General features: G+C 41.6%; 1 protein-coding gene across 3 annotated transcripts; it reads left to right on the forward strand.

Moving 5' to 3' along the window:
- The first annotated feature begins 373 nt into the window (after positions 1 to 373).
- On the forward strand, positions 374 to 20,027 carry LOC114684377 (zinc finger protein OZF-like). Of its 3 annotated transcripts, XM_028858939.2 has the most exons (5): positions 374 to 537; positions 6,575 to 6,701; positions 9,577 to 9,669; positions 16,253 to 16,362; positions 17,091 to 20,027. In XM_028858939.2, the coding sequence occupies exons 1-5, from the start codon at positions 535 to 537 to the stop codon at positions 18,459 to 18,461; spliced, it is 1,704 nt and encodes a 567-aa protein (XP_028714772.1). In that variant the 5' UTR covers positions 374 to 534; the 3' UTR covers positions 18,462 to 20,027. The 3 variants fall into 3 exon arrangements, with proteins under 3 accessions (XP_028714772.1, XP_028714775.1, XP_028714776.1); XM_028858942.2 differs by lacking the exons at positions 374 to 537; positions 6,575 to 6,701; positions 9,577 to 9,669 and having other exon boundaries at positions 17,095 to 20,027; XM_028858943.2 differs by lacking the exons at positions 374 to 537; positions 6,575 to 6,701; positions 9,577 to 9,669 and having other exon boundaries at positions 16,283 to 16,366.
- The last annotated feature ends 1,010 nt before the right edge of the window (positions 20,028 to 21,037 follow it).

Raw genomic sequence — 21,037 nt, forward strand, 5'->3', positions numbered from 1 at the left:
GTTTTCTTAAATGTTAGTTTTTACAACCAAGTTCAAATGCTTGTTTTGATTTTTTAAGTGAATATTTTTTAAAAATTTGCTCTTTTTGGATTACATAGGACACAACAAGGTATATGGATCTATACACCATTCATAAATGTTCATACTTTATTTTACAAGGTTAAAAGCAGACAAACACGAAGGAGGTTCTGTCACAGGGAGCCCTGCCTTAACTTAACCTGAGAAAGCAAGGCCTTGTCATTCTGGATTCATCCACCCATGGGTTGAAGCGCGAACTGTCACTCAGGGTGGGACCTAAAGCACCACCCAATCAGAGACACTGGGATGAAGGCTACCCAATCAGGCACACGGACGGAGTCTAGGGGGCGGGACGCTCAGCCCGGGGTCCGTTGTGGCTGACCCCGCCATCTTTGCGTCTCTGGCCGCTTTTCTTCTTAGCTTTGGGGTTCCCGATTGCACCCGATCTGTGTCGCCGTGTGACTCGCTGGTGCCTGGACACCCAGCGCGAGGGTCCCGCTCACCCGGAATCCCGAAATGGTGCGTGTACCCACGGTAGCGTCCCGAGCCCCGGCCGCCCTCCACTGCCCCCGTGGGAGCCGCATTGCGTCCGGGCCCCCTGTGCTGTGGCCGGGCTAGGGCGGCTGCTGCAGCCCGGGGTCCGCGCACTGGGGACCCGCAGTGACATTTTCGTGGCCAGGGCCGCTGCGGACGCCTCCCAGGTGGGAACGCCAGGGCTGTGGGACCTGTGGCTGCCCCAGCGCAGGCGGGATCTTCGCTGCCGCCCCCAGATCTGGTAGGACTTTGGTCAACATGAGGGGATGCTGGCCGTTCGGTCTCAGGGCCCTTCAGGTCACCCGCCTCCCCGGGGTTTTCCTGAAGCCACCTCTCCCACTGACTTCTTCTTGCACCTTGGTGTTTGCCCCTGGCTGCCCGTGTGGCAATCTTGTGCTGTGTTTCTGAACCTCTGGCTGAGGGAGTCTGTGAACCGAACCTCCCACCCGCTTCCTCTGCTGTTAATGGCCCATCTTTTCCCTAGTGTCTCTGGATTGCTCAACATGTCTCTTCCATTGAGGCCTTTTCTTGAGGTCCTGGAGTCTCTTAGTGACCTGGAGTAGGTACTTCCCCTCTCTGCCTTCTGGCTCTGGCTCTCTGTATGTTACTAGGGATGGAACCTAAGAATTCGTTCACTCAAGGTAGTGCATGAGCGTGCACAGTAGTGCTCTGCTGTGAACCAAACCAGTTACTGGTCTTTTTTTTTTTCTTAACGTTTTTAGTATCATATATTAATGGTACATAGTAGTGGTTTTCATTACATTTTATACCCGTATATAATGTATTTTCTTAACGCCAACGCCTATTACTCTCCTGGTCCCTTTCCTCTCTCACTAGAACTTCCCCTCATTCTTGGATGTTTTTATGTCTTTTTTATTTTTATTTTTAAAGGACCCCTGACTTTTGCAGGCTTATTGGAAGGAGTTAGTTACAGGAGCACGGGCCTCAAACCATCGTCTACACTACTGAATAAAGAGCCTCTCCCGAGAAAACCATTAACTGCTTATACATCCTGAAGGAGGAATGGGATCTTGTGAGCCTCTACCTATTTTTTTTACTGGTTTATTTTATTTTATTTTATTTTTTGAGACGTAGTTTTACAAGTTGGCTTTGAGCTTTCCATCCTCTTCCCTTAGCTGGAAACACAGGCCAGCCTTTTGTACTTTTTTGTGGAAGTAAAGAAAGGACCCCAAGGTAGGGATTGATACTTGGAAGGAGCCCAGGTACCAGGTGCTCTTCCTCCTTTAATCCACCTTGGCTTCCCCACCAGCTCTTGGGGATGTGGAGAAACTCAGATTGCCTCTCCCCTGGTGGGTTCCTGGCACACATGCATCGCTTGGGTAGCACAGTATGGTTCTGGGGTGATTAAGATGCACAGAGCAAAAGAGGGCTAGAGGCAGAGGAGCAGGTATGAGAGACAGCGACAGTGATATATAACAAGACCTGCAGCCGATTAGCAGGCCTCAGGCAGGTCCCAGGACCACTCAGGCCAGCCGTGTTGACTCTCTCTGCTCTCCCATTTTCACACCGATGGCAGCGAGGAAGGAGCCAGGTGCTTGGTACGTGGTTGATGTATTCAGGAATGAGAGAGGCGGGGCAGAGAGGCAGTCTCCAAGTGTCCCTCCTTGGGATTTGGCCATATAGCACTGGGTTTTCCAGATATCCCTTGGTACTTGTCTGGTCCATGGGAAATAAAGGAGGATTTGGATTAGGAGGCTCAGGGCAGGGAATGGGGGCTGTACCCTAAACCTGAGCACTGCACATGTGGTGTCGGTTCTCTATATGTATGTCCCTATGTGCCTGCAAATCTGTACCTCCATCCCTTCCCTCCCTCTCTCCCCTGTCTGTGTGATTCTTTCGTTGTTTATCTTTGATCTTTCAGACAAGGTCTCACTCTGTAGCCTACTCTGGACTCAAGCTTATGGTGATCCTCCTGCCTTGGCCCTCGGATCCTTAGGAATCTTTTAGGCATGAGCTACCACATCCAACTCCCTGTCCCTTTTTGTCTTATCTCTTTGTATCTTTGCAGTGTCTCAGTCTCTGAAAGTTTGTGTGGAGCCCTGCTCTGGAAGGTAGTTTGGCCACTCACTAGGATTTTTTTTATCCTGGGAATCCAGAAGCAGCTGTGCATTGAGGCTTTACCTCTCCTCTTCTTTTTCTCTCTAGATATCTCTTTCCATGCTCTGGTAAGGTGAAACAGGAGAGGGAGGCCTAGATCTGGGTTCAAATCTCACCTCCAAGCTAGGAGGCATGGTGGTGCAGGTCAGAATATATATTGCAAGTCTGAGGAATGCAAAGTGAGTTCATGGTGGGCCAGGGCAATTTAGTGAAACCATGCCTTAAAGAAAAAGATACAAACCATTAAAGTGGTAGAGTGCTTGTTGGACATGTGTGGTAGGTTCCATACCTAGTCATCTCCCTGTGGGACCTCAAAGAAGCCAATCCCTGTCTTTAGAGTCTGTTATATAGAATGATGTCACCCCTCATCTGTTACTGTGCGTCATAGCAGGACACATGGGATTGCTATGAAAAGGCCAAAGGCTGCTTTAGTGCACACAAACCTTCCATTTTGGAACCCTGAGACCAGGAGAAGGGTGCTGTATGAAGCTGTTCCCACTATAATGAACAGAGAGCTGAGGCTAGGGGGTGACTCTTCCTGCCTGACTCCTTGGGACAGTGACTTGGCCCTCATAGGACAGGAGAAGGCAGTGTGTGCACAAGATTCAGTGATGCCTCACGTGGGTGGCAGAGGTGGTGCTGATGATGAGCATGGATAAGGTACTAATGGTTCTGAGAGAAGAGGCCCGGCAGGACGAAGACGGAGTATGAGAGAGGAAGTGAAGGCCTGAGGGAGGAAGAGAGGCCCTGTGAGAAGAGGTCTCTGAAGGGAATTCCTCAGACTCCTACAGGCAGCAATGTCCCAAATGCTGTTAACAGCAGGAACACCTGTTGAGGACCCACTTCTCAGAGGGCGCTGTCTGGGGACCTGGCATGCCCCAGGAAGGGAAGCCAGGAACCAGCTTGTTCTGTATCTGTCTCTTGACTGTTCTGTTGTTCATGGAAGTCTGAGGTCCACAGCAGTCTCGCCTGCAGTATCAGGAATGAAGGATGTGGTTGGATGGACAACTCTTGGCTCACGTCCTCCCTATGGGTAAACTGTTTTCCCTGAGCCTTCCAGTTGTGTGGGAAGCAAGTTTGAAAATCCAGGACCATGGCTAGTACTTCCATTACCCTTTGTGTGTCTGGCAACAAATTCCTATAATGTCACTTCCCTTTAAGTGTTACCAAATATCAACATCGCTGTTTTCTAGTGTGAGTGAACTTGTGTGCCACGTGCATGCAGTAGTCTGAAGAGGCCAGAAGAGGGCATCATATTCCATGGAACTGGAGTTACAGACAGTTGTGAGCTACTGTGTGGAGGCTGGGAACTGAACTCTCATCAACGTCATTTTCTGCAGTATGCTGAGCTATTCCTTGTAATATGTGATTTATTAAAAACAGATATTGGAGCAGGGGATATTTAAAGAATTTAATTCTGTCCATGAATGTTTCACGTGAGAGGATAGCTGAGAAAATTCACTTGAGCCCATGTAAATGATCTTGTGTTTCTCTCCTGTGTACCCTAAGGACAGAAACCTTATCTGATGACACTGTGTTGGGCTCACCCCTAACAAACTTTATAGTGTGATGCCCCCTCATCCTAACATCTGTACATTCTGGTCTGAAATGCCCACAGAAGCCATGTTTCTATTCTCTTCGAGTTCTACTGAATACCAGCCCTTGGGTTCTCTTCTAGGGAGAGGTCTCATGTATACTATGGATCTTCTGTTGGGAATAGGTAGATGCTGTGCATGTTGGAGGAATGTCCTGCCATACCTTTATGTAATTGACACTTAACTATTAGCATTCTTGGCAGTGAACGTGGATGTGAAACCATTACTTCATATTTAGATGTCTGTTGCATGCATACTAGCCTTGGTGATTATTGGATCATATGGAAGATCTGTGTTTACTTTTTTTCCAGAGCTTGAATACTACTTTGTAAAATGACTGTACTAATTTTACACATCAGCAGAAGAGAACCGAGTTCCCTTTTTGTCATGTCCATTGTAATCTGACCCTTGTAATCTGTCATTGCTTTGACATGGTCATTCTCACAGCTTTCCTGGGGCTGCAAGAAGTATACTGTCTGCTACATCCAATCCTTGGGGTAAATTTGTTACCATTCAGGCTGTCCATTAGCTTCTAAAGAACAGATGACTTCTGAGACTAGACTGAAATTTGTCTTGTCATCCTTCTCTGCATTAATTCTGGATTTTAGATAGTTGTTTTTCTGGACCCTAAAGAGATTTGCGTATGCCAGATTGCTTTGTTCCCAGAACTTGAGAGTTCAGTATATATTCCCACAAACCAACCCAGTTTAAAGCTGAGGCATTCCGTGAGTGGCAGACTCCTTCTCTGAACAACTAGTAGACCTGGAGGTTTATGTGTGAGCAGTGGAGGGGCTCAGTAGTCTACTCCCATGCAGGCTACCAGAGGGTACTAATCTTTTCTCTGTTATTCTTGAGGGGCAAATAAAAGCTCAGCTTCCAGTAACTTAGCTGACCATAGTGGAGAGTCCTTCCAGGGAGAAATGTGGCCTTGGAGTTTTAACCAGTTTTCTGTCTTGATCCCAGGTGATGAGGCCAGGGGAAATATTTGTATTAGCTTATGAAACTATGATTCTTCTCACTTTTCTAGAGAGGTGTGTGGGTCCATGTATTTACATGTATGACATTATCTTCTCACCCTCTGGATGACCTCAGGAGCATAGAATCATTTCTTCTTGTATTGTGTGATGCAAGTTGTGTTCTTGATCATGTGTATGTCTAAGCATTTTGAACTCATTGATGTGATGTGATTGTTGTCTCAGTTTCCCGGTATATAGAGGGCAACTTTTTCAGTTGCTTTTGAGAGAGAAATGGTATGTATAAATGTTTTCCACTTATGATCCATTTTTGCCTGAGAAGCTTTGTATGAACCCAGATATATAGGTTCATATAAAATAGGAATGCAAACCAAACATGTTTAATAAATCTTACACATTTATTTTAAAATAATTCCTTATGATTTTACTGGTTGCAAAAGACAAAATGAACTTTGCATACCAATAAAATGAATGTGCTTGTTTTTGTAACACAACACAAGTCAAATATATGCTAATTTTAGTGAGGAATGATTTTGGGAAAATACTTAAAATCTTTAATTTCTACGATTAAAGCATTGTTTCAATAAGATCGGAAAACTGTATGCAGAGTAAAAGGCTTGCAGTATAAAACATCATTTCAAGCAGTGTTCCTTGAAACTGCATGGTGATGGCATGAATAGTGCCTAGTGCACATGGTGTGTGTTCACAGCAAAGGCTACAGTGCTGTCACCTGTTGCCATCTGGCTGAGTGCTATCCACAAAGTACTGTTCAAAACCTTGCATTCATTATGTCTTCCTGAGTTAAATTTTGGTCATGGCATATTTAGAAATCCTCTCTGTTGCAAAAAATAATTTTGTGACCCTAATTCACATACACACCCCCAAATCTTGCTTTTAAGACTAAGATCTATTCTACTGTAGGAATGGGGACTTGAGGTCTTGCCCCTGTATCTTCTGCACTGCAGCACAGTGCTGCACTGCCAGCCCTAGCACCTGCCTTTTCATTGTGCTGTGCATGCCTTACAGATTTAATCGTGTTTTTATAGGATTGAATTTATAGAATCCACTCTCTTCCTATTACTGGAAACCTTACAGACACACACTCGGTTACAATTTTGTTTCTATTGTAATTCCATGGAGAGCTCTTTATAATTTCTTCAGTCACTACTTTAACACAGAGGTAAGATACTTGTATTGATCTTAATCTACTGCACGATACAGAATACAAATCAAGCCCCAGCTTCTATGTGATACTGGCAAGACACAAACAACTAGAGAAATGGATTCTGTTTCCAGATCTGAGGCCTTTGGTTGACAGGAAGTGTTTCATTACAGGGGTTGGTGTCATTTGAGGACGTGGCTGTGGACTTCACCTGGCAGGAGTGGCAGGAGCTGGATGCTGCTCAGAGGACCCTCTACAGAGATGTGATGCTGGAGAACTACAGTAGCCTGGTGTCCTTGGGTAAGTCTGACTCCGAGGCAGCAAACTTTTAATACTAAGTTGATAGACATTTTAGCTGGTACATGCTAATGCTAATTCTCCTTGATAGCTATTTTGAAAGATTTAATTGTCAAACGTGTTTATTACTCTACTATGGAACATAAGTTCTGTGTCCTTTGCATATATACTAAAAGCATATCCCCTATCTAGCACCTCCCAACACCCCACCCCCCACCCCCATCCCCAATATCTTTGCTCTAGTAGCTGCCATTTTCTCTGTTTCTTTGGGGTTACGTTGAGCTTGTAAATATAATGAGGACGTGTGGGATTTTGCATTTTTTTTGGCAGACATGGTTTGTGGATCTTTTGTCTTTCCTGTGTAGACATAAGAAATCATCTGTTTATCTCAATTATGGAGGAAGTCAATAGCCCAAGAAAACATTAATCTATTCCAGTCTGGTGAATCAGAAAGTGTATTTTTTGTAGTCAGAGAGCCAAAGTGACTCTCCCACAGTGGTAACCCTGAAAACTCCACATCTTACTCAGTTTTGCCTTCTATGGCACATGCAGTTGGGTAGAAGGGATTGGAGTCTCTCTTGAGGGGTTCATGACAGTCTTCTGAGGAAGTGTTGGCGAGTCATTACTGGGCCTAGAGACCTCGGTATTTGCTGTATCTCTTGAGTTCGGTGCTGTGTGTGTGTACCAGAGTCTCCTGTGGGCCGTCAGTCATTTAGCTTTAAACAGTGGGGATCATCATGGGCTCAGAAATGGCGATGTATAGTTTCACAGTGTGCTTTCCAGTTCTGTTCCTGAACAGGTGTTTCTTTTTGTGGGGTGATGCCCAAGAAAAATTGTTAGGATGTCAGCACCTCCTTCCATTGCTTTCTGGCTGTGGTAAGATAAGAAACATAGCGGCCTTTTCTGTGCAGATAATCTTAAGTTTGGTGTGATCCCGTTTGCTGATTTTGCTGTGCATCTGGTAGACATCAAAATACTCTTGTCTTCCTCACTGTCCTGAGGTATTTATTATATACTCTAGGGACATCATTATGTCAGGTCTTACACCTTTGATTTTCTTTTGGCGTTTGTTTGTTTTTCCTTATTATGCATCTGTAATGCGGTTTCTCAGGCTGCCTTTGAACTCCCTTTGATCTTGACCTTCTGATTCTTTTGGCTCTATCTCCTGAGTGCTGGGATTTTGGGTGTGTGCTAGCACACGCAGAACTTAATCTGTTTTAGTCGATGTCTATAAAGTTTAGAGAGAGGGGGTCTATTGACTTTCATCAGCCTGAATAGTCCATGTTTGTCTGCAAGATTTACAGATGAGAACTTTCTTACTGGTTGAAAAGTCTTGAAACCTTTGTTGAAAATCAGTTGACTGAATATATTAGTCATCTTTCCCTCACTCTGACACGATACCTGAGTGAACTCAGAACAGGAAGGTTTCTGTTGGCTCATAGTTTTCCCCTGTTTCTACTTGGCCATGTTACTTTGGTCCTATAGTGAGGAAGAGTGTCATGGAGGGAGCACATGCCTGAGATATGCCACTTAGCTTCACTGCCACTGGAAAGTAAAGAAAAGGTTCTGACATGACAGCATCCCTTTTGGGGCATCTCCCCATGGCCACATTTATCAAAGACTGGTAACTAAGACTTCAGCTTTGGAATGCTGTATTCTTTGGAATGCATTTCAAATTCCCACTATCACCCTGAATAGATCCAGTTTTGCTTGGGGCTCTCTGTTCTCTTCCAGTGGTGTCTGTCTCTTTTTGTGCCCGTTCCCTGCTGTCTCTTTGTAGTGGGTTTTGAAGGTAGGTATCAAGAGCTCCATATTTGTGCTTTTTGAACAAGATGCTTTGCTAATTTGGGGTCTCTGGCGCTTTCACATGATGTTTAAGACATTGTTTAGGAAGTGCTTTCTGTTTCTGTGAAGAAGAATACTGATTTTACTCTGAAGATATTGTTGAATCTGTAAATCAGTGTGGGTATTGCTTCTTTTAATATTGCTTCTTCCATGTATTAATATGGAATGTGGTGACATATTTGTGTCCTTTTTTCACAATATTTAATTAGTTTATTTTTACTGATACTCTCATATATATATGCAATGTATTTTCAGTTTTACTGTCTTGTTATCTTATGCCCCCCATCCCACTGAACACACTCTCTTATCTGCAGTCTCTCTCTACCATCTCTATCTCTATCTCTCCCTCCCTCCCTCCCTCTCTATCTATCTATCTATCTATCTTTCTTTTAATGACCACTGAGTTTGATTCAGATTCTTTGTGTGAACATGGGGTGATGGATTAATTCCTGGAGCATGGGCAGTTATTTTTTCCTTGGCTTTCTAAGCCATGGTTTCACTGTGTATCCTGGGATGCCTTGAACTTACTTTGTAGTTCAAAGTCTTTTCAAACTTGCAGCAATCCTCCTGTTTCAGCTATTGCATCCTGAGATTTTTCCATCTGGTAAGGGGGAAGGGGTGGCCTCTTTTCACTTTTCAGTGTTTGGAAATTTTCAGACTGGAATTAGATCTCATCAGTTAATAAGTTATACAGTAAAGCTGGGGACATAGCTCAGTGATAGTTGGCCTGCAGCTTGTTTTGAATAGGAATGTAAAATCGGAACTTCTCAACAATTAATTTTTTTGTTCTTTGATATTTTTTTTTGCCATGTATACATGGTTTTTTAGTTTTTTGACTTTGTGTTTTCTAAGAAGTTTTTCATCTAGTTTCTAGGCTTTTTTTTTTTTTTCTCTTTTGAGTCCTTTTAAATTTTTTTTCTGTGTAGCTTCATTTACCATTCATAGCACAGCTCAAATGGAACTGTCATGCTCCATCAGTGAAATGGACTTTCTGCTTGGGAGTAATTTATATAGCCTTTTCTTCCATTGACAGGACACTGCGTGACTAAACCTGAGTTGATCTTCAGGTTGGAGCATGGATTTGGGCCATGGAGCATAGGAGAGACCTCACTCTGGAGTCTCCCAGGTCAGTGAATGTGAACTAGGGAAGGAAATTCAGCAAGGATGACTGCTCATAGGATATTGGTCATGTTGAGCTGTCTTTGCCAACATTCCAGTAGTAGCCTAAGCAACAACTAGTTTTGTCTGTCAGGCAAATACTTTATGCAGTTTCCAAATGGGGATCTCTGTGTCAGTGTGTCTCCTTATTTTTGTTGTTGAAACCTGTTTTCCTAAATTTGCTAAAAAATATTCAATTTTTGTATAGGTTATCTCAGTTGTCCTTCCCACCTTGTTTGATATTGAGGGTTTACTTCAGTGCTTGGTCTTGATCTGACATTTTCATAGCAATCATTAACATTCGAATGCATCTTTTGAAGGGATTACATTTCAGTGAGAGGAAAGTAATGATGCAGTAATGTACCACTATGAGATAAGAAACACCAAGCATATTTACCCTGAGGTAAAAACACATGGACTTTTATTTTAGGAAAGGTATAAAGTAAGACACTATTGAAGAATTATTCATTTATTTTAGTTTAGTGTGGTGATTACTCTTTTTAAATATTTTGAACTAGCAGCACTTGGGAACCATAGTCAGGCAGGCAGATCTCTGAGTTTGAGGCCAGCCTTGTCTATAGAGCAAGTTCCAGGACAGCCAGGATATGAATTGAAGACAGTGTGATTAGAATAAGGAAAGAAATTTGGAAATTGGTGACATAATGAAAATCAATTGCAGAATATCTTTTTAAATTAGGAAAGAATGGGGCCAGGAGGTGGTGGCCTTTAATCAAACCAGCACTTGGGAGGCAGAGCCAGGTGGATATCTGTGAGTTCAAGGCCAGCCTGGTCTACAGAGTGAGTTCCAGGACAGGCACCAAAACTACACAGAGAAACCCTGCCTGAGGGGAAAAATTAGGAAAGAACATACCAGAAGTTTAAGAATAGGATGGCAGGTAAAACTTGTTTTTTTAACCACGCTAACACATGAATGTTCAGTGTCAGAGTCACAAAGGAGAGAATGTTTTCCAAGGAGAACGAGAGAGAAAGAGTACTTGGGATCAAGAAGGAGGTGACAGGACAGTATACACTAGAAGACAAAAGCCATTTTCTCTCTTTTTGAGAAAAGTGCACCACAGGCTACAGGGGTTTCTCTGTGAAGCAGTCCTGGCTGTCCTGGAACTCACTATGTAGCCCAGGCTGGCCTCAAACTCACAAAGATCCTCCTGGCTCTGCCTTCCCAGTGCTGGGATTAAAGTCATGCGCCGCCACCGCCCAGCTCCCCTTTTAATCTCAAATCCCGAGTGAATGAGCTGAATGCTACAACTAGGTAATGACCATAATGTGCAAAGTGCCACCCTGGTGCCACAGACTGGCCTTCTTTGTCATGAGAGGAACCTGTGATGCAGGCAAGTGTTAATCCAGAAAGTGACTGGTCTGACAGTGTCTTAAAGATTTTGGCATAATAAATTGGAAAACAAATTAATTGCATTTATCCACATACAGAATGCTGTACCAGGGGCCTGTCTCATCCACTCTTGGGGCATGATCACCAAGATCAGTCAAAACTCAGGAGGCTGGGGACATGCTGAAAGTTTCTATGTAGTAGGTGGGAACAAGAGGTAGCCATGGAAGCTCACATGATACAGGCTCCTTAAGAAAGGATCATGGACTGTTAGGAATGGAGTGTTACCTTTCTAGTGAGGAGTATGCCCATTCCTCATAGAGTGGCAGAGAATAAGAATAGTGGGCCCAGAGTTGGCCAGTTGGTTGACCTCTAGACCATTTTTCCACCTCCATAGGTTTACTGTACCTTGGAACTAAAAGATTGGAGACCAGGGACAATAGTTCACTAGGTTTTCACAGCTTTCTTCTTACTAGAATGTGCTTTTTATTGAGCTCCAAAGGACCTGAGCAACACAAAATCTCCTTACCCTCTGCTCTAAAGGCTAACTCTGCAGAGACACCTCATATATGGAGGTTTGCTTTCCATCAGTGAGTGTAGAAATACTGACATTTCTGAAAGAGTCATATGGTGTCTGACTGACACTCAAAGGCTTGAGCAGAGCAGTGACTCCTTTATGCTGATATATAGTTTTCATCATTAAATTCAAGCTTGTCACCAACATAACCTTGTTGGGCGAAGTCCTTAGCTAGTATATAGATAATACTAACAGGTAAGGTGAGAACAGAGAAATTAATGTTACTCCTCAGCTATTATCCAGCAACCCCAGCAGCCTGCTGGTGAATTCCAGTAATAGTGGACATGGATGAAATTCTTTCTCAGTGCTTTTTTTATTTTTATTTTTCTATTTATCAGATATTTTTAATATTCTTTGTATCCCAGTTAGGGTTACTATTGCTATGATGAAATGCCATGACTGAAAGCAAGTTGGTGGGTAAAAGGATTTATTTGACTTATGCTTCCATGTTGTAGTCCATCATTGAAGGAAGTCAGGACAGGAACTCAGGCAGGGCAGGAACCTGGAGGCAGGAGCTGATGCAGAGGGCATAGAGGGATTCTACTTACTGACTTGTTCTTCATGGCTTGCTCAACCTACCTTGTTACAGAACCCAGGACCACTAGCCCAGGGCTGGCACTATCCACAGTGGACTGGGCCCTCCCCAATCAACCACTAATTAAGAAAATACCCTATAGCCAGATCTTATGAAGACATTAGATTCCCTCCTTTAGATGACTCTATCTTGTGTCAAGTTAACATAAAACTAGGTAGCACGTTTTGACTTATTTTATCCTTTTGAAGTCTCTGATGTTTGTATTTTTATTTCTCCTTGTTCCTTTTTATACTTCTATTTACCCTTTTTCTATATTTGACTATCAGATTCTGTTCTCTGGCTTTTTAACCTTTGCTACATTCCTTTTTTCCTTTTTTAGTCCTTTTAACTTTTTTTCATTAATCTGCTTATATTGTCCTCCTTAATTTTAATGTCACAAATTGTTCTGCATGTTTAATTTTTTTTCCTGTAGTTACTGATAGTGTTTCGTCTGTTTAAATGTTTTTTAACATTATGTCTATGTCTGATTTGTTTTGGTGTTGTCTTTTAGCACTTTAATTTCTCTCTGCATGGTGTCAGGAGTTGAAGCCACAGGTAAAGGCTGCTAAGAAGACCCTATTTATAAGATGAGGGGTACTTTTGATCCCCATTCTTCCAAAATGGCAGTCAGTGGCACAAAAGCCTAATATGCATTGCAGCAAGCAGGCAAATAGTGATAATTATTGAAAAAACTAAGACATCTCCAATAACTGATTCTGAGAATTTTGAGTGGAGTGTCAGGTATAAAGTGCAAAAGTACGGTTTTAGCAATGATCCATGCACTAAAATAATATTTACATAAATCGATGAATAGAGCTCATCTAATGCTTCTGTGACAGATTCAGTGAACAGTGATCACAACAAAAAATACCAACCTAAATAATTGAAGAAAGAAGCTCAGTAAGTCAAGCCTTCATTGGAAAGCAGCATTCATTGGAGTAGACTGTATAGGATGAAGAACGTCAGGAATGAAGAGAAGGTGGAGAAATTATTGTAGTGAGAGAACTCTATAAGAAAAGGAAGAACACTCATGATTACAAAATTTAAGCCCCCTGGGCTGTGATAAAGAGGTGCAATCTATGACTCTGTGGTATAGAACAGAGAAATGGTAGACACAGAAAGACACAGAAAATATAATCCATAAAATAGAGTTAAATTTATATTATTTATATATTATTAAAATATTAATATATTATATATATTTACAAATATCTGGAAAGAATAAAAAAGCAAAACCAGAAAATATACATACATCTAGGAAAGGAACCATTCTGAAGCCTGACCAATATAAATTTAAAAAAAAAAAAAAATTTCTCAAACATGGTTATAGCTACAATGCAGAGTACAGAATAGGGAAACAGCATAAGAGGCAAGGGCTTCGTTACTATGATGGCAAGCCCATTTAACCTTCTGGATCTTTTAGCTGAAACCCTGATACCAGAAAGCATGTGAGTTCATGTGTGCAGTGACTCTTTTATATCTAGAAAATGCTGTTTATGAACAGTCATACACTACTTCTGGCCTTAAAATCTTTTATCCCCTTCTTCCATGGTGATTGCTGACCTTTGGGAGGAAGGTATATGAACACTCTGCAAAATGAAGTTTGAAAGCTGTACTAATCTATGAATATAAAGATAAGTACTTAGGGGGCTGTTTAATATTATAACTATTTAGTAGAAAAATAGAAGTAGTTTGTGCTTCATAGATTGTGACGGACGCAGCCATAGGTTCTTGACCCAATTATGGTACCAGGCATGAGTTCTGTCTTGTGCTGTGGGTCTTAACTCCAATTAGAGTGGTTGGTTACTCCCATAAATTTCATGCCACTATTGCAAAAGTAGGCATATCTTGTTAGGTCATTCATTATTGTAGTTCTCAGGGTTCACAGCTGGTTAAGACTGTTAATTACTGTTTTCTTCCAGTACTGTTATAGCATTTCCCAGGACTATGAAAGCTATCTAGTAGGGATGAAGCTTCCAGATCAGTATCAGCTTGGTTTCTCTATGTCCTATAATTGAAGTATAAAGTGTCTTCAGAAATGGGATTTTACCATTCAGTTCTGGAGGGTAACTAAGAGCAGTAGCAATGTCTTGTAATGTTGGGACAATGGCAGTCTTTGCGACCATACTACTAACACCTTAAAAATAGATAATCTCAGTGTACTGAGCATTTTGTTCAATAGCTTATGGTATCTGAGGCATTTTCTCCCATGTAGGGTAACTCCATTTTGTCTGTCTGTCTGCCTATTATCGAAAGCATCTAAAGTAGGTTTCCATATGGCTTTTTAAAAGGTCTTTAGTGTTACCTCTCCCTATATACTCCCTCCTGTCCTTGTCCTTTTACTCTCAACCCACTGAATCCTACTTGCACAATATTTCCCTCTTACTCCTTTATAACACTGTGTTATATTCTCCATCCCCACCTGCCCATGGTTTATTTTTAGTTTTCCTGACTTCTATAGGTCCTCTAATTTAAGTACACACATCTAAAGATTCAAAGCCAGGATCCACATATGAGAGAGAACATGAGTTGTCTTTCTGGATCTGGGTTACCTCTCTTAGAATAATTTATTTCCAGCTCCATTGATTTACCTAAAAAGCTCATAATTTCATCTTTTATGATTCAATAAAAATTTTCATTGTGTGTGTGTGTCTGTGTTTGTGTCTTTATTTGTACCATATTTTCATTATCCATTCATCAGATGATGGACACCTAGGCTGTTATTTTAGTGTCCTGGCTTTGAACAGTAAGGTATGTGCTATGGGATGGTCTGTATGTCAAATTGCTGTGATTGGTCAATAAATAAAACACTGATTGGCCAGTGGCCAGGCAGGAAGTAGGTGGGACAAGGAGAGAGAGAATTCTGGGAAGTGGAAGGCTGAGGCAGAGAGACACTGCCAGCCGCTGCCGCCATGACCAGCAGCATGTGAAGTCGCCGGTAAGCCACCAGCCACGTGGCAAGGTATAGATTTATGGAAATGGATTATTTTAAGCTATAAGAACAGTTAGCAAGAAGCCTGCTACGGCCATACAGTTTGTGTGCAATATAAGTCTCTGTGTTTACTTGGTTGGATCTGAGCGGCTGTGGGATGGCGGGTGACAAAGATTTGTCCTGACTGTGGACAAGGCAGGAAAACTCTAGCAACAGGTATGTGTGTGGTAACCACCAGCACTTCAATAAGAAGCTTCTCTGATAAAGTTTGAGGGAGCACAGATGTAGAGATGCAAACATAAATGTTTAGTATGCAGTTTGGTAAATGACCATTGCTAGCAAGACAATAGGTTCTCTTGAGGACTATGACTTCCCTAGCGTTGGATTTTGATTAAGTTATGTACATAGTTTTGTACAGTTGATGTACAGTAAAAGTCATCTAAAAATGTGTACTTGACATTATCCACTATGTACAGGCACAAACCAATCTGGATTTGCAACATAATCATTTCTTAGCATTTATTTTTAATAAATGGCTTATTTTAAAAATCATGTTTATGTCTGAGAGACAGTAGAGATTTATATAACAGAAGACTGATTGCAGGAAACTTTGGAAGAACCTGTCCTCTAGACTGGGAGAAAGGTGATTGCATAAAATGACCAATAAAGGATGCTACTCCGGCTTTTCAGGGCAAATTAAACAAATTTATCACACATGTATCATAATCCTTTTACAAACCTACATTTTTGGTCATGACACAGAATATGAAAGCTGTATCATGTGGATGTATATTGAAAGAAAATCTTCCCGCCTCGCATAATGAGAGAGATTTGATGTCAAATGGTGTTTGTACAATTAAGGTAATCGAGGACTGGAGCTCAGGCTAACAGCAGCAGCTAATCATTAGTATTGTAGAAACAGTAGCTGAAAAGTAGGCGGATAACCTTTTTCCATTCATTTCACAAGAGTGAAAGCAGTGATGGAACATAACATAGCACCGCATTATCTTTTTGTATAGAACTTCCCTTAAGCTGAAGAAGTATCTACTGTATGGTTTTATTCAAACTGAATGAACAATGTATATGATTTATGGATAATGATATTTTTAACATGTCATTTCAGGTGTTCTTGAAGTTTATGCTCCAGATAAGAGTTGCCTAGAAAATCTCGAGAGTCATATGTGGCCGGTAGGAAGCATCAGCAGGAATCTGTCAAATAGAGAGATGCTTGAAGTAGGTAAAACATGATTGTGAGCACAACCTTTACATTTTAAATCTGGATATAAGGTGTAGAATTTTTTCCTAGGGCCCTAACCTCTGGTTGAATGTGTCCATAGTGAGCCTAATCTGATGCTGATTAGTGAAGAAGTTGATAATATAACTGATAAGTCCCTCTGGCACCCTGAGCACCTTGGTCTCCCTAGCAAGTTTGAAAGTTCACATTATAATGTTCAAAATATTTGACCAGGGATATACATCTAAACAAAGACAGTTATAAAAAAATGTTTGATATTTTAGAAACCTCATTTCATGCATTGGAAATCTTTTGTTTGTATAATACTTACTGTGCAAAACATATGTCATGAAAGAAAAATATTGCATGTAACAGGACTCAGAAAAGAACATGGTAAACTATGGACTGAGAGATAGCTAAGACATTAAGAACATGAGCTGTTCTTACACAGGACACAAGTTAGGTTCCGAGAACACAGGTCATGCAGCTCTTCACCACCTATAACTCTAGCTCCAGGGGAATATGACACCTCTGGCCTCTGGGGACACCTACACCTGGATGCAAATAACCCTACATATATATGCCTAATTAAAAATGTTTTTTTAAATAACAGACTTTACACTGGGGAAAATTACATATGCACTTTTTGTAAAACTTCCAGAACATTAAGTACATGCTAGAAATAGCCCCACTGATATAAAACCTTGATATATTCTTTTGTCTCAAGGCAGAAATGAAGGTTCAGCTGGAACTCCATCAAGGTATAAAACCCTATGAAGGTAAACCATGTATGAAAACGATTAACCTGCCAGCACAGCACAACAAGCAGCATGAATATTATTCAAGTATGAAACCCTACGAATGGAAGGAATGTCAGAAAGCTTTCTATTGTAAGTCAGCGCTCACTGAACATCAGAGAACTCGTACAAGATTGAAGATCTATCAGTGTACAGAATGCAGGAAAGCTTTCCCCTCCAAATCAGAACTCACTGTACATCATAGAATTCATACTGGTGAGAAGCCCCATGAATGTGAAGAATGTGGTAAAGCTTTCTATCGTAAGTCGACTCTTACTGTACATCAGAAAACTCATAGAGGTGAGAAACCTTATGAATGCAAAGAATGTTGGAAAGCTTTCTATTATAAGTCAACCCTCACCGAACATCAGCGAATTCATACAGGTGAAAAGCCTTATGTATGTAAAGACTGTGGCAAAGCTTTCTTCTACAAGTCAAACTTAACTCGCCATAATAGAACCCATACAGGTGAGAAGCCTTATGAATGTGAAGAATGTAGGAAAGGTTTTTCCTCCAAGTCAGAGCTCACCTCACATCATAGAACTCATACAGGTGAGAAGCCCTATCAGTGTGAAGAATGTGGTAAAGCTTTTTACTGCAAGTCAACCCTCCGTGTTCATCAGAAAATTCATACAGGTGAAAAGCCTTATGAGTGTAAAGAATGTCAGAAATCTTTCTATTATAAGTCAACCCTGACTGAACATCAGAGAACTCACACAGGTGAGAAGCCCTATGAATGTAAAGACTGTGGCAAAGCTTTCTTCTACAAGTCACAGTTAACTCGCCATCATAGAATTCATACAGGTGAGAAACCTTATGAATGTGAAGAGTGCAGGAAAGCTTTCTCCTCCAAGTCAGAGCTCACTGCTCATCATAGAACTCATACTGGTGAGAAGCCCTATGAATGTAAAGAATGTGGTAAATGTTTCTGTCGCAAGTCACACTTAACTCTGCATCATAGAATCCATACAGGTGAGAAGCCCTATGAATGTAAAGATTGCAGGAAAGCTTTTTTCTGCAAGTCAGGACTTGCCCGACATCTGGGAACTCATACACATGACACTAATACGAAGAAGAGAGAAAAGCATTTTCCTGCAACTCACAGCTCAGCCAACATCAGAAATGTCATACAAGTGAGAAACCCTGTAAATATAAAGAATGAAGAAAAACTCTCTACTGTAAATCAGTCCTCACTCCATACCGTGGACTTCTTAGAGTTGAGAAGTCCTATAGATGTACATGATGCAGGAAAACTTACCTTCATAACTCATGCCTCATTCAATATGAATGAACTCAGATGAGACACACTAGTAGTTTCAAGCAAGCAAGAAAGCTTGCAGTCAGCCAGGGTCACTTGACATCAGAGAATGCATGCAGAATGATGACAGCAAGGAACATGTGAAAACGGCCACAAGGGAGACCTTCCTCAACATCAGAAAAGCCACACTGGTTTGAGACATTGTGTCTAGAAAGAACATAGGGAAGCTCTGCTGTAGTTCTCTCAGTGTGAGCATCTCATGCATGTGAAGAAGCTTAGGAATTTAAAGGTCAAAAGTTTTGAATGATAAGTCAAATCTCAGTTGACATGAGTATACATGCCATGAAGAATCCCGGGAATGTTTAAAAATCTAACGTTATATACTGTAGAATACTGTATATGTACTAACCTTGGAAAACAACCATTTAAGGGACTTTGTTAAAGAACATAGGAAAACTTTGATAAGTCAGATCTCATTCTGCATCAGAACAGTTATATAGGTGAGAGGCTATGTACAAATAACAAATTTGTCATATATTGTGGTATTTGTTTATGTTCCATGTTCATTGAGACATAGCTGTTCAAGACTAGAAATATCATAGCCTCTGCAACTCTGATAGGCCCAGAGTGTTACAGTAGCATGTATAGAAATATGGTGTAGTTTAGAAGTGGTGTTGAGGTATAGTGGATGTGATTGTGACACTGTACCTGGTAGGAGGCACTGTCTTGTGGGACTGTTAAAGTGCTCTGTTTTCTTACTCTCATCTGGCAAGAGAAAAGATGGTAGATCTTCTGATAGTTATTTTAATCTGACAGTCACTGACATAGGAGTCAAGAAATTAGCAACTTATTTCCATATCCTCCTCAGAGAAATGATGGCTATGAGTGGTGACAGTTATATCAAATTATGAGCACAGGAGAGACCCAGGTATGTGAGGTTTGTACCATACTTTGCAGATATGCAAAGGAATATAGACCTCCGCCTGAGATAAGAAACAAAGTGTTAGAGCCAGGATCAAATATCCTATCTCAGCACAGAGGTGGTTTGCACTAGCTCTGCACCATTTTACTTGGGCCAGATACGCACAGTCTGAGGTAAAGAAGCAGTGCTGTTTGTGACTGAAGGGAGAATAGTCTTCACAACCATTTACCAGCTCTGGCAGAAGAGAATCTAAACAATGGTGGACTGGGTGACTATCCTCTGAGCCAAGCAAGTGCCGTCATGGAGAATTCAGCTGTGCCCCCTTGCAAAAGCTTATCCCAGCTGGGTTTGTTGATGGTTTATACCCTCCTCTCCTCCCCCTAGTATCCAACTGCTTCTTACTAACTGGCAACTCTGCAGACTCTGGAGAAAAGATTTAGAGAGAGAGAGAGAGAGAGAGAGAGAGAGAGAGAGAATATGTATGTTTATTTGTATGTGTGTATGCATGACTAGGGAAGGGGCCATATACTCTATGATGTTTGGGAAAAACCCAGTTCCTACTGGGTAAGGCTTTCCAGATGTGGCCCACTGGGGATGGAGTGCCCACACCCTTGTAAGTAACCCTCACCACTCACACTCTCTCTGTAAGGAAGACAAATAAAATAAACTCATTGGTTTATTTGTGAACTTTGTTTGAATCATGCCTTTTTTGCCATTAGGACATTAGGAGGAGAGTTAGACACTGCTTATGTCTCCTCTGGGAAGGAATTTATGCAATATAGAGTCACCATTAGATGAACCCCCAGCCAAGATGAGGCAGTGGCAGCACAAGGTGAGTGTTCCTATGGCAGGTTGGATATCCAGGAAGTTGGGGTGATCCTGTTGATCTGTCATATTCTCTAAATCAAGCCTTTTTCACCTTTCCCCATGTTACTTAGTGATATACTCCATTAGAGAGAGTAGATAGCACAAGGAACATCTATGCTCAGAAAATTACATGCTCAGGTTGATTTGGGGTAAGAGGTACTGATTTGTAAAGTTAACGTGAGATATGTTAAAATATTACTACCTACTTGAATATATTCCAAGAATTTTAGTAATCCACCCTGACTAACTGGAGTGAGAAAGTAAGAGGAAGCCAGGTAAGGGTTCCAGTATCTCCAAATGGTGTATCAAAGAGTATCTAGCAAATAAGTTAATGAGTTTTCAGTTCAGCAGCTGTCTGGGCCTTGAGTGGGTACCCAAGCACGTGCCTTCATCAGTACTACTACTGTGTTGGCACAGCGTCATCCCTTTGCATGCCACCTTTCTCACTGATCTGCTGATTCTGTATCATTGAATGATTATGTGGATATGAGTGGTCCAGGAATCAGAGCTTTGGGACAGGGAGTCTGGCTGAGCCTTAGGAAGAAGTCTTGAAATCTCAGCACATAGAAAAGCTCCCTTCAGAAGAGTCAGACCTGAGAATATGCTTTGGGGCATATTGTCTGCTTTATCAGAGTGATGTCATCTTGACAAGATTCAAGCCCCCAGCTATGAAGGTGCTTGAGTACACAGAAGTGTGAGGTTTTCACTGACTTGTAGTTAGTTTCTAGTGTGGGTAGATAAGAGGTAGCATGTGTCCCTCCTAAATTCAGGAAAAACTAGTGACCAGTAGTACTAGGTGAATCCACATTTCCCCAACCTGGATTTAGAAA

The sequence above is a fragment of the Peromyscus leucopus genome, chromosome 23 (genome assembly GCF_004664715.2).
Source record: "Peromyscus leucopus breed LL Stock chromosome 23, UCI_PerLeu_2.1, whole genome shotgun sequence".
NCBI lineage: Eukaryota > Metazoa > Chordata > Mammalia > Rodentia > Cricetidae > Peromyscus > Peromyscus leucopus.

What these genes read in the sequence shown, in the direction of transcription:
- LOC114684377 (XM_028858939.2), top strand. An exon ending in CAGTAGCCTGGTGTCCTTGG is followed by an intron (nt 6,702 to 9,576) that starts GTAAGTCTGACT and finishes TTCCATTGACAG; the next exon opens with GACACTGCGTGACTAAACCT. An exon ending in CAAATAGAGAGATGCTTGAA is followed by an intron (nt 16,363 to 17,090) that starts GTAGGTAAAACA and finishes TTTTGTCTCAAG; the next exon opens with GCAGAAATGAAGGTTCAGCT.